This window comes from Sus scrofa, chromosome 16, assembly GCF_054392235.1.
Source record: "Sus scrofa isolate SSC_HxYL_T2T_F1_AM1 chromosome 16, Sscrofa_HxYL_maternal_Yorkshire_Landrace_v2.0, whole genome shotgun sequence".
Lineage (NCBI taxonomy): Eukaryota > Metazoa > Chordata > Mammalia > Artiodactyla > Suidae > Sus > Sus scrofa.
The window spans coordinates 47254858-47267123 of NC_139398.1; the positions used below are offsets into that span (position 1 = coordinate 47254858).

At 44.8% G+C, this 12266-nt stretch overlaps 1 protein-coding gene across 8 annotated transcripts in view; it reads right to left on the minus strand.

Moving 5' to 3' along the window:
• The window catches only part of ANKRD55 (ankyrin repeat domain 55), a 164092-nt gene that overhangs the window by 94369 nt on the left and 57457 nt on the right, over positions 1-12266 (minus strand). For 7 of the 8 annotated variants that reach the window (XR_014831343.1, XR_014831344.1, XR_014831345.1 and 4 more), the window contains one exon: positions 8859-8987. Coding sequence is in view for 4 of the 8 variants with exons in the window: in XM_021076740.2 (XP_020932399.2) it covers positions 8859-8987 (129 nt within the window). In the remaining 4 variants the exon portion in view is untranslated. Of the gene's footprint in view, positions 1-5506; positions 5620-8858; positions 8988-12266 lie in introns of all 8 variants that reach the window. The other variant, XR_014831346.1, reaches the window with a different exon arrangement.

Genomic DNA, 12266 nt, shown 5'->3' on the forward strand with positions numbered 1-12266 from the left:
TAAACAGCTTCTCTGGATAAGAGAATATCTACCCCCTTATACTTTCCCCCCCAGATTCCTCTTGTCCTGAATCTTCTGGACAATTCCTTTGTTTCTAAATCTGGCCCTCACTTATAACATTATCATTGTATTTTCTTTTTCTTTATAAGAACATCTTCCCAGGAATAATGGTGACAGCGATGTTTGTGGAGTGACCATTCTGTGACCCGTGTACCACTCTAAGTATTTCCACATACTAACTCATTTGGTCCTGAGAGTAACCCCACAAGGTAGGTACTCTTATCATCTCCATGCTGTAGAGGAGAAATTGGAGGTACAGACTAAGTTGCCCAAAGTCACAGCCAAGAGGTGGCAAAGCCAGAACTGTCTGCAGAGAGCTTGCACTATGCCATTCTGTCTCCTATTAAAAGAGTGGTCTATTTATTTGATCCTGCATGCTCATACTGGGAGAATTAAAACAAAAACTGATGTTTGGCTCAGCAACATCAGTAGCAATGAAGAGCGCCATGCCAACTGAGATTTTTCTTCCAACATTAGGTGCTTTAAAAGGCTCTCCTAGGAGGGTTGCCATGGTGCACCCTCGCAGGAATTCGAGAAAGCCCATGAGAGCACTAGTTTGTGAGCTGAGGCCCAGGCGCAGTGGTCTCTTGGTAACAGCATTCCCTTCTTCTTGGCAAGCTGGGCTGAGGGTCAGTCAAAGGGAGGTTCCTGGCCTGAGAAGTGTTGATTGCAGAGACCAGGCAGCACCAGGAGAGAAGAAATGGGATGTTGCCTAGAAGGGCCCTTAGGAAGGATGGAGAGTGGGTTTCCATTTGGTGGGAATATCATTCAACAGGGGAAGAATATTGCCAGATCCTATTTTTATGGTGCTCTAGAATTCGGTATTGGGTGGCCAGGTGAGATTGTGGATGTATTTATTTTCGTTGTATTTGAGTTGTTTTTTGCCCATGAGTAAGACATAAAGTCGCCTTCCTGTCTGAAAACTACTGGGAACTACCGAGTCCCAGTCATTTTCTCTTTACACCTCTTGGGGGGGGGGGGAGTTCATAAGAAGCCTTGCCAAGAAGAAAGTTGAATCGATGTACAGTCATTTTGATATAGGAGACTGATGAAAAACAAGATTCCAATATCCTGACTAGAGCTAGATCTTATTTATTCTAGGTGACCTTACAAGAAGTCTTAGTGTGAGATTTAGGACTAGTTGTTTATCTGTTGACATGACGGAGGAATTAGTTCTATGGTGGGTTCTCCAGGGAGGGAACTCCAATCTCCTCCCTTCTCTTGGAAGTAGGGGTCTGTCTGCATCACCTGTCCCATGATAGTGACTATACAAAGCAGAGGCCAGGGTTTTAGGTCACATGCCCCTTTGAAAGGCCTGGGAGATTGTGTGCTGTGAGAAGAGCACTGGCTTGTAAGTTCCACAGGAGCCAGATGTGTTAGACTAGAATGGAGCTGGAGGGGAAGATGTACTGGTTTATGCAGCACGGACACGTGAGAGTTGAGGGTTTGGAGCTAATGAGAGGAGAAAGGTGCCCAATATCCTAGCTTAGAGTCAGGGCTATCTTCATGGTTAGCCCCTTTGGACCCAGGCTTTCTGCTTGACCTGACTCCAGAGGCTGCTGTGTCCCAAAGCCTGGGGCTGACTACCCTGAAAGCAAGTGAAAGATAGAAATGATGGGGGAGGCAGTTCCCATCGTGGCACAGCAGAAGCAAATCTGACTAGGAACCATGAGGTTGCAGGTTTGATCCCTGGCCTTGCTCGGTAGGTTAAGGATCTAGTGTTGCCGTGAGCTGTGGTATAGGTTGCAGACATGACTCGGATCCTGCGTTGCTATGGCTGTGGTGTAGGCCAGCAGCTCTAGCTCCAATTGGACCCCTAGCCTCCATATGCTGCAGGCGTGGCCCTATAAAGCAGGGGCAGTGAGGCATGGTGACTCTCAGCTGCTCAACTACTTCATTTCCTAGGGCTTCTGATGATTAATGTAAAAACACCTCAGAAAACCTCCTTTCCTGCTGTGTTAGTGTGGACAAAGTCTCTAGCTTCTGCTTCTAGGAGGCAAGATAACAGTCCCCAGGATATTTCAGCATTGTCCTCACCACACCTATGACTGGGAATCTTTTCGCTAAAATGGCTCCTAACAAAGAATAACTCATAATAAATGTTTGCTGAACAATGCATACATAAATAAATGAGTGAAGCAAGCCTTACAAACTGTGGATTAAAGCCAAACAAAATTGAATTTTATCCATCCCTTTCTTAGCTTCTCTTTCTTTTTTTTCTCATTATCTCCCTCCTTTCACCATCTTTTCACTTCTTTCTTTTGGCCATTGTTGAAATTCCTGACCCAAGCTGCTGCAGTGACAACATCAGATCCTTAACCCTCTGCACCACAAGGGAACTCCTCTTTTCACTTCTTTCTTTACTTGTATGTACTCCTAGGCAAGTCCTTGTGTTTAATCCTTCCACCTCCTACCCTTTTGCTCTATAACTGAGCGCTGGGGAACGGACACATGGAGGCTACTTTAACTCAGGCTGCCCTTCCAGACAGCTCAGTCTTTGCTCCCCGGGCAATAGGGGTTGATTTTGCAAACTTGACTTTCTCTTTATTTACTCTGGGCTTATGTGGCTTTGTAGTCTTCCTCTTAGCAAGCACTGGGAGGCATATGGGCTGGGTACCTGTGGGCGTGGGGTGTGCTCAGGCAATGACAATTTCCCTGTGCATTAGTTTCACCACCTGTGAACTGAGGGGTTGGACTAAAATGACTTGTGTGGTCCTTTCCAGCTCTAAGGCTCTTTCATCTTATGAACCGGATCCACTGGTAGATGACATTTATAATTATCCTCTGGCATTCTCTGTGTATTTAGGGTTAAAGCATATTTATAGGATTTTGACACAGTTCAAACAGTTCTTGGCCGCCACAGGAAGGAGGATTCCATGCTGGACCAAATCGGTCTCAGGCACTGGGGGCTTGGTGGTTATAGTCAAGAGCTCCAAGGGTGTGTGCATGTGTGTGTGTATAATTTCCTTAACCACATAACCACATTCTGAATGAACAAACATGAAATTGTATTATATTAGTGCAGTTCTTCTCCTCCGACCCTCCCTTGAAAAATGTACTGAAAGAAGAATATTGATGAGGAAGATTCCAAATAAACACATTTTCTAGGATTAGGAGGAAGGAGCTAGTGGTGAGATTTGAGGGGCAGTATATACCTGCCCCTCTCACTGACCTACATCATGTCTATCCTAGAATTCCTATCATTAGGGAAAACAAAACAAAACAAAACAAAACCAAAAAACCCTGTTATTAAGGCATTGCATTCCTGGAAGTCTCAGTTAAGCTGAAGATGATATTTCACAGAAAGATCCCAATAAACCACTATTCCCATTGGCTTGCAATGGATACGTTTACTGAACTGAATTCAGTGAACACTTATTTGGGAACCTAAGATTTGCAAAGATCCATTCTGCATTGTGAGAGCCGTCTGGATGGATAAGACACATGGCCCTTAAGCATGCAGTTCAGCAGAGGAGCCACAGGTATCCCACTGATCGCAACCCCAGTAACAAAAGTAACAAAGTGCCAGACGGCCAACACCGAGGTAAAGATTCTGAAAGGGAGCTCAATCAAGAGGATGAACTTAGTTGGGACCTGAGAAATAAGTAAGAAAAAGTATAAATTCTGCAGTTAGAAGGGATGATGCAGGGAAATATAAGAAAGGAGTATTTCACCCAAAGGGAAGAGCATGACCAAGAGGAGGCAGGAATGAACCTCTATGGTGTATTGGAGGGATTATTAATATTCAAGTATGATTAGAGCAAAGTCAATAGAAAAGAGCAAGGAGTGGGGTGCGGTGGGGACTGGTTGCTCATAGCAGTAAATGCAAATCAGGGAGTTTGTTCTTTGCCACAAAACGCGTTGAAGAAAAATTTTTGAGCCATAACCAACAGTGACCATAATTGTTTTGGTGTAGTAACAGTTATGTTAGTACAATCCTTTGTGATTTGTAGAAAGAACCTGTGGTGGCAATGCAAGAATAGATTGGAGAAGGAAAGGGCAGAAATTAGGAATACAGATGCTGAAACTGTTCAGGTTAAGAGAGGTGGGGGAGGCTTGATCTAAGGAAGAGATGACAAGTGTGCTAAATTGTCTCTATTTGTTCTTCCAGGTTTACTCTCCATCTTTTTTTTCATCCTGTTCTCTACCCGTTAGCATATAGGAATTGCACCAAACTGGTTCCCTTGCCCTTTGACTTCTCTTTGGGTTAGACCAGTGAGTGGCACTAACAGGAGATGGATGTAGGAGGAAAGAGTGACTGGGGCATTTATCCTTCAGTTCTCTCCCTGCTAGGTCACAGTTTGGTTATCCCATCAAGGGCTATGCTCTCTGTCCTGGGCCCTCACCTACAGTTGTAGCTTTTGCTTTGTGTTAACAGCCTCTCCCTCCCATGACCCTTTTAGGCTCAGATGCCCGAATGGCAAACTGATGTTGTGTGTAAATAGCCTCTTTAGGAATCTCTGCTCAATTAATCCCATCGGGTGGGCTGCCTCCTGCTGGTACCCTGACCTTATAGAGTGGGGATAGAAAGGAGGTGACAGAAAGGTGAGACTTGAGGAGGTAGAATTGAGTGACCTTGTTAAGCAACTGGACATGAAGGATGAGTAAGGAAGGGGTGTCTGTGGACCGCCTAGAGGCCTTTGGCTTGGGCTACTGGGAGGCTGGGAATGTAATGGGAAGGAGAGACCATGGATTCAGTTTGGACATGTTGAGTTTGACGTCTGTGGGAAACTTTGGGAAGGTGCTGGTGGGGCTAGAAATGTGAGTCTACAGTTCAAGAGAGAGGTCAGAGCTGCCTTTATTGATCTGAGAACATGCTGAGTAGAACGAGAGATGGAGCCATAGGAAACAAAGGGCTTTTTGGGGAAAAGTGACTGAGAAAAAGATTAGTGACTACACTTCCACAGGGTTGAGGCATGGGATGGAGATGAGGCTGAGTGATACCTGTGTAGACTTCTGACAAGCTAGTGTCATCACAGACAGGGAAGAACATTCCCCGAAGGGACAGAGAGTCCATCAAAGGAGACTGGATGTGGGCAGGGACAGGGCTGTGCTCAGTGTTAGCACATGGAGAGCCAAGCAGTGGGGTCTCCCGGGCAGATGGGGGAGGGGACTGAGGGCAAGAGACCCGCAGGAGGGCACCATCAGCCACCAGGGAACCTGAGAAATGGGGGTAGAAGCCAAACTTGGTTAACGTTGTGCACCCAATGTTTCAAATCTTTATTGCTTTGGGTAACTGGGTGTAATACAGAGACTATTAGTTCAAAGTGCTATAGCTTTAATGTGGTCTCACACAGTCCAAGAGAAAAGCAGGAAGTTCAGTGAAAGGAATAGATGACAACGGGAAATAGACTCATTCATGTGGGGAAAACTTTGAAAGGAGCACAATACTGGCCCTATGCTGTAAATTACGAAGGCTAAGGAGGCAAGCGGAATCTTGCTTTACCTGACATTTGGAATTACCCTCAGTCTTCCCTGCAGAGTAGAGGGCAGAACACACCACTTCTGAATTTGAAGGCTTAACCACAGGGAGACTTCCTCCAGGGTGTGATTCTTAACCTTTGGAGGGTAGTTACAGATCCTCATTAAAGAGCTGAAGGAACCTCAGAAAAATGTATGCTAACATACTCTCACATACACACACATGCAATGTTTCTTACAATTCTAAGAGTCCTAGAAGGGACCTGTCTTGTTCATCTTTTTACTCTAAATGCCAGATACAGATACAAATGCTCACGAAAGGAGTTCCCGTCGTGGCGCAGTGGTTAACGAATCCGACTAGGAACCATGAAGTTGCGGGTTCGGTCCCTGCCCTTGCTCAGTGGGTTAATGATCCGGCATTGCCGTGAGCTGTGGTGTAGGTTGCAGACACGGCTCGGATCCCGCGTTGCTGTGGCTCTGGTGTAGGCCGGTGGCTACAGCTCCAATTCAACCCCTAGCCTGGGAACCTCCATATGCCGCGGGAGCGGCCCAAGAAATAGCAACAACAACAAAAAAGACAAAAAGACCAAAAAAAAAAAAAAAAAAAACCAAATGCTCACGAAAGATTTATTAAGCTATTGAGTATATAAATGTAAGGCATTATGGTAATTTTACAAAATCATGGTCAAAATGCAAATATCTTAGGCAGGAGATGCTAAGATTTTAGCACGCATTAATAGGAATTCATTTATCGCAGTGGTTTTCAACCCCAGCTGGACATTACAGTCTACTGGAGAAAGGGGAAACTTTAAAATTTAAATACTGACACTTGGGCTCCAACCCAGAATAAATTACTGAAAAATCTAAGGGTGTGGGGCCTGCGTATCTATATTGTTTAAAAGCTCTTCAGATGATTCTAATGTACAGACAGGACTGAAACCTATGTAGCAGGTTGAAAGCTGCTAATTTATTAGAGAAAAAGAATATAAAGATGTGGGTATGACAGCTAAGCTTTCATGGAGGAGACTAGGAACCTTAATAAAAACAATAATCTCTTAAATCACAGAGAATATTACATAGAACTGCCATGTGCGTGGTTTCACTCATGCTCCAAAGATACACTGGAAGTAACAACAACAAAAAAAGAGTTCCCATTGTGGCACAGCAGAAACGAATCTGACTAGGAACCATGAGGTTGCGGGTTTGATCCCTGGCTTCACTCAGTGGGTTAAGGATCCGGCGTTGAGTTGTGGTGTAGGTTGCAGACATGGCTCAAATCTGGCGTCGCTGTGGCTGTGGCTGTGGCTGTGGCTGGCAGCTGTAGCGCCGATTAAATCCCTAGCCTGTGAACATCCATATGCCATGGGTGCAGCCCTAAAAAGGACAAAAAGCCAAAAAAACAAAACAAAACAAAACAAAACAAAAAAAAACACTGGAAGTGAAGCCAAGCAGGTGTAGGTGACTTTTCCCAGAACAAATCCAGATCTGTTAATGCAAACTCAGATCTTCTGAGTTGAGCACATTTTTCTTTTGATTTTCTCCAAATTGCCTCGTAGAGGACAAAAACAGGGATTCCCATCCACGTAAAGCCCAACTCAGAAGGTCTGGAGCGGCATCTGGGAATCTACTGTTTTATAAGCACTGCAAAGGTCACATCCTGAGCAGCAGCTCTAAATTGGGGGTGCGATGTAGGAAGGGGAACCAGAGAAGGCGTGTCGGTCAGACTGAGCTGGGGAGACTTTTCGAAATGTACATGCATGAACCTCATCCCAGATCTACGGAATCAGAAAACGGGGGTGATGAGAGTGAGTATACAGAAAATGCTTGAGTCTGATACCACTCTCACCTCAGCTGAGAGCAAACACATGCAGGATACCTCTTGGTTGCCCAGTTAGGTTGCACTGGGCCACGGCTACAATGGTGATCCCTGGCCAGCCAGAGGACTTGGCTCTGGGGAGGGACTGGCACGAGGAGGCAGGGCAAGTGATTAGATACTGAAAGTATGTAGTAGGAGAGTGCTGAGGGCAGGTGGGGATGACAAAACAAGCTTTGTTCACTTCACAGTTTTGCCAGAGTAACTGTAGCCAAGTTTGGAGGAACAAAAACAGAGTAGTTTCCAAATCACTCTGTTCTCCCCTTACCCCGGGCACACATGTCAACCCTGAAAGTGCCAGGTGCCCTTCTCTGCCACGTGTGGCACATAAAGACACCTGAGTGAAACCACTGTTAGGGCGTGCAGAATCACAGGGATGTGCGCAGCAGTTCAGCAAGGGTGCCCTTACTGGGCTGATGGAGATAGCCAGCGGGGATGTGTATGTAGGCACCAAAAGATAGAATGGGCTGGTGAGTTTGCTGAAGGGATGCGTGGTATCACTTGCCTCTGAAGGACAGAAGAGATAACTCTTTTTTTTTTTTTTTTTTTTTTTTTTTTGTCTTTTTGCTATTTCTTGGGCCGCTCCCGCGGCATGTGGAGGTTCCCAGGCTAGGGGTTGAATTGGAGCTGTAGCTGCCAGCCTATGCCAGAGCCACAGCAACGTGGGGTCCGAGCCGCGTCTGCAACCTACACCACAGCTCACGGCAACGCCGGATCGTTAACCCACTGAGCAAGGGCAGGGACCGAACCCGCAACCTCATGGTTCCTAGTCGGATTCGTTAACCACTGTGCCACGAGGGGAACTCCCGAGATAACTCTTAATCATTCCTTTTGAGTGATTTCCCTAGAAAACACTTCAATGAATGTTAGCTCTGGCCATTCTCTCATTTTAGCCCCAGATCCCCCCTCTTTGGATAGTAGAGTTCTGATTTCTCTGGTCAAGTGTACTGATACAGATCTCCTTTTGGGATAGTGAGGTAGTGTCATGAGCCACGATTTTCATTGTTCAGAGTTGAACAATGTCAAGGTCACCTGGAATTACTCTGCTTTGGAAGATTTGGAAGGAAGAAGAGAGTCATAGTCCAAAGACTTTGAAGGGATTTTCCTAGTAATTCTTTGAAGGTCTATCCTGTTACACTGTGAACCAGTAGAAGCACTGAGATGGAGAAGGAGTGAGAGAGGGGTGTGTGTATGTGTGTGTGTATGTGTGTAACAGCCAAGGGGGGCTCTGCCTGTTATTCTTTAACTCCTCCCCCTCTTTACCTTGGAAGGATTTCTCCTCAGCAACTGATGTAACCTCATCCTTCCAAGTGACAGGTTTGCTGTTGCCCCTCTGGACATGAATGGAGGGAGGAGGGCAGTGCTCTGTCATGTATATAAAGTCCATATCAACGCTGGGACTGCACCTTTGATCATTCCATCTTTCAGGTCTGACACCCTCAGAATTGTTAACATTGCTTTATACTATTTATACCTGAGACAAGTGCATTGGCTGACGTCTCACCTGGACTGCCCAGTGGAGAGCTGTCTTAAAGTCTTTATCCACAAGGGTGGGGTCTGCCCCCTTCTTCAGCAGCATTTGGGTATGTTGAGGCCGGTTGTGGAAAGCTGCCCAGTGGAGTGGTGTCATTCCCTACAAAACCACAATCAGAGGGGCAGGGATGAGAATAGGCTATCAGGAAGAAAAATAGAGCACATACTTTCTCCTCAGGCCTGCTGTTGTCACCAGAAATGTTGGTTGCCATCTGTCAGTTCATTTACCCCTTGAGCCATTCATTCAACAGGTATTTATTGAGCTTCTGCTTTGTGATGATCATGCTAGGTTGCCATCTCCCACCACCAAGGCCGGGGCACTATCTGTTTTACTGCAGTATCCCCAGTGACTAGAACTGAGACTAGATAAATAGCTATTGAAAGAAAGAAAGGAAGAAAGAAAGGAAGAAAGAAAGAAAAAAGAAAGAAAGAAAGAAAGAAAGAAAGAAAGAAAGAAAGAATAGGCAGAGGAGGAGAGCCACGTGAAATGCAGTTGGAGAGGACAGCAGTGCGATTCTGGGAGTGTGGGCTGGGGATATCCTGTATAAGGCATTTGGATTGTATTTTAGAGTCAATAGAAAGACAGTGAGGGATTTTAAGCAGATGTTGACATGATCTGATTTACACTGTTTAGAAATCACTCTGTGGCAGCTTGGAGAACAGATCTGGATGAGTCCACCTGGTGAATCCCACATTCTTTTAGAGCTTAAGGTCATACTCTTTAGGCCTGATTTAATAATAAAACAGGCTTTTGCCAGGAAACATTTGCCAAAGAGAAGCAGTATTATTTGGGAAGATATGAAAAGATAGCCTCTTGTCCTTGCCTATAACTCTCAGTTACATGAAATATATTTAAAATGACTCTAGATTAAGATGTCTGGTAAACGGAGTAAAGGACATGGAGCACTTTCTCTTTCTGAAGTCATCTCTGCAGGTAACACAAAGATAGAGGATCATTACCTTGGCCTTTTGCTATTATCCAGGATGAGCTAAGTGGTGAGATGGGCCTCAGCCTAGCTAGGAGTTCAGAGCTAAAATTATTCACGGAGTTCCCATTGTGGTGCAGAGGAAACGAATCCGACTAGGAACCATGAGGTTTGGGCTTCGAAACCTGGCCTCACTCAGTGGGTTAAGGGTCTGGCATTGCCGTGAGCTGTGGTGTAGGTCACAGACACAGCTCGGATCCCATGTTACTGTGGCTGTGCTGTAGGTTGGCAGCTGTAGCTCCGATTGGACCCCTAGCCTGGGAACCTCCATATGCCAGGGGTGTGGCCCTAAAAAGCAAAAAAAAAAAAAAAAAGAAAAAATTATTCCAGAGTTACTATGTATTGATCCAGAGAGCTTTATGAGGTCTTATGTATATTATCTCAACCCTCCAAACAGCCTTCTGGATTAAGCATTGTGGTGAAGTCTGCTACGTGCTCAGCAAACTGTTTGCTCCACATAGTCAGTCTGCATTTCCCAGCCTCCCAGCAGATCAGTGTGGCCATGAGACTGAGTCCTGACTATTTCAGTGTGAATGGAGGTGAGAGAAGGATGGAAGCTGCCACCCCTCCAAGGCCTGCCTAGAAAACAGAACCTCTGTAGTCATCCATACATTTTCTCTTTCTTCACCTGACAGCTGAATGTTGAAGACAAGGCTCAGGGAGGTGCTAGAATCAAGTGGTTAAAAAGCCCAGGACTCTGATGGATGAGGTAGAACAGGGTGACCTTATCAACCAGCACTGGACTGTGAAACAAGCCAGAAAAATCTTTTCTTGTGGTAGGCCACTGAGATTTTGACTTGTTTGCTATAGTAGTTAGTCAACTCTGACAGGTGTCATTGCCCTTCCCACTATATGGAAGAGGAAGTTGAGCTCTAAGGAAGTTCACAAGTCTGTGAGTGAGCACAAAACTGAATCTAGGGTTTCAGGTTTGTGGGGCAGTGACATTAGAATGTTAAATCCCCTTGACCAGTTCCATATCCCAAATCATTACATTACTTTCAAGTTTCGAGTTTCAAGTGCCATATAACACTGAGCCTCTAGATACTCTTAAAGATGTTTTAAGAAATTGGTTGCACATGGAAAAAGAGTGTTGATCTAAAAGTAGTAGAACTTCTTACTCCAACAGCTGACTATTTACTTGGGATTCATGTTAGCTCAATGCATTTTGATGGGCCCTCTTCATTTTTAATTTGGCCCATTGGAATTAGAAATCTGGATTCCAGCTAACCAGATTCGTTTTATTGTGCATGGATTACCTCTTTCCCAATGCTGAGTCCTATCTGTTTCAGAATCATTGGCTTCATCATGAGGTGCCACCAATGTCCATAATTAAATTAGAAACTATTTTGAAGTCACTGGAGTGTAAACTTTATGAAGGTAGGGTCCTTGTCTCCCTGTCCAAATCCCTGGAGCCTGGAACAGTGCCAGGCACAATGTAGATGCTAAGTAAATAGTAAATGCTTATTCAATGAATGAATGACTTCTTTTCTTACTATTTCTTTCTTTCTTTTTTTTTTTTTTTTAGGGCTGCAGGTACAGCATATGGAAGTTCCCAGGCTAGGGGCTGAATTGAAGCTGCAGCTGCCAGCCTGGACCATGGCCATAGCAAAGTCAGATCTGGGCTGAGCCTTTGACCTTCACTGCAGCAACTCTAGGCAAAGCCAAATTCTTAACCCACTGAGTGGGGCCAGGGATTTAATCTGCATCCTCATGGATCTTAGTTGGGTTCACTTTTGCTGAGCCACAATGGGAACTCCTTTTTAAAAAAATTTTAAACAAACAAATAAATAAATAAATAGGAGTTCCCTTCATGGCTCAGTGGTTAATGAACCTGACTAGGGTCCATGAGAATGTGGGTTTGATCCCTGGCCTTGCTCAGTGGGTTAAGGATCTGGCATTGCCGTGAGCTGTGGTGTAGGTTGCAGATGCGGCTTGGATCCTGGGTTGCTGTGTCTGTGGGGTAGGCCAGCCGCTGTAGCTCTGATTGGACCCCTAGCCTGGGAACCTCCATATGCTGCAGGTACGGCCTGAAAAAACCAAAAAAAAAAAAAATTAAATAAATAAAAGTTTTATTTTTATTCTTACTGTTCTTGATTGAATTTTTTTCCTTTGGTAAAATTCAGCTTTGCTTTTTAAAATCATACAAGAAAGACAGAACGTGACTTCTTTACAGAAAATGAACTTGTCTAAAATGGTCATTGTTACCAACTCCTCAATTGAAACTTGTTAGAATTCATGGTGGGTGCTCCTAATGAGGTAGATGACAATCACTGCACGCAGACATAGTGATTTAGTGATGTGAGAATGCAGTGTGAAAATGCGGTTGTGAGTTAAACTGTGATTATGCACTGTAAATTCTTGTCTCCTAAACACAGTTTCTAGGTTTCAAGAGT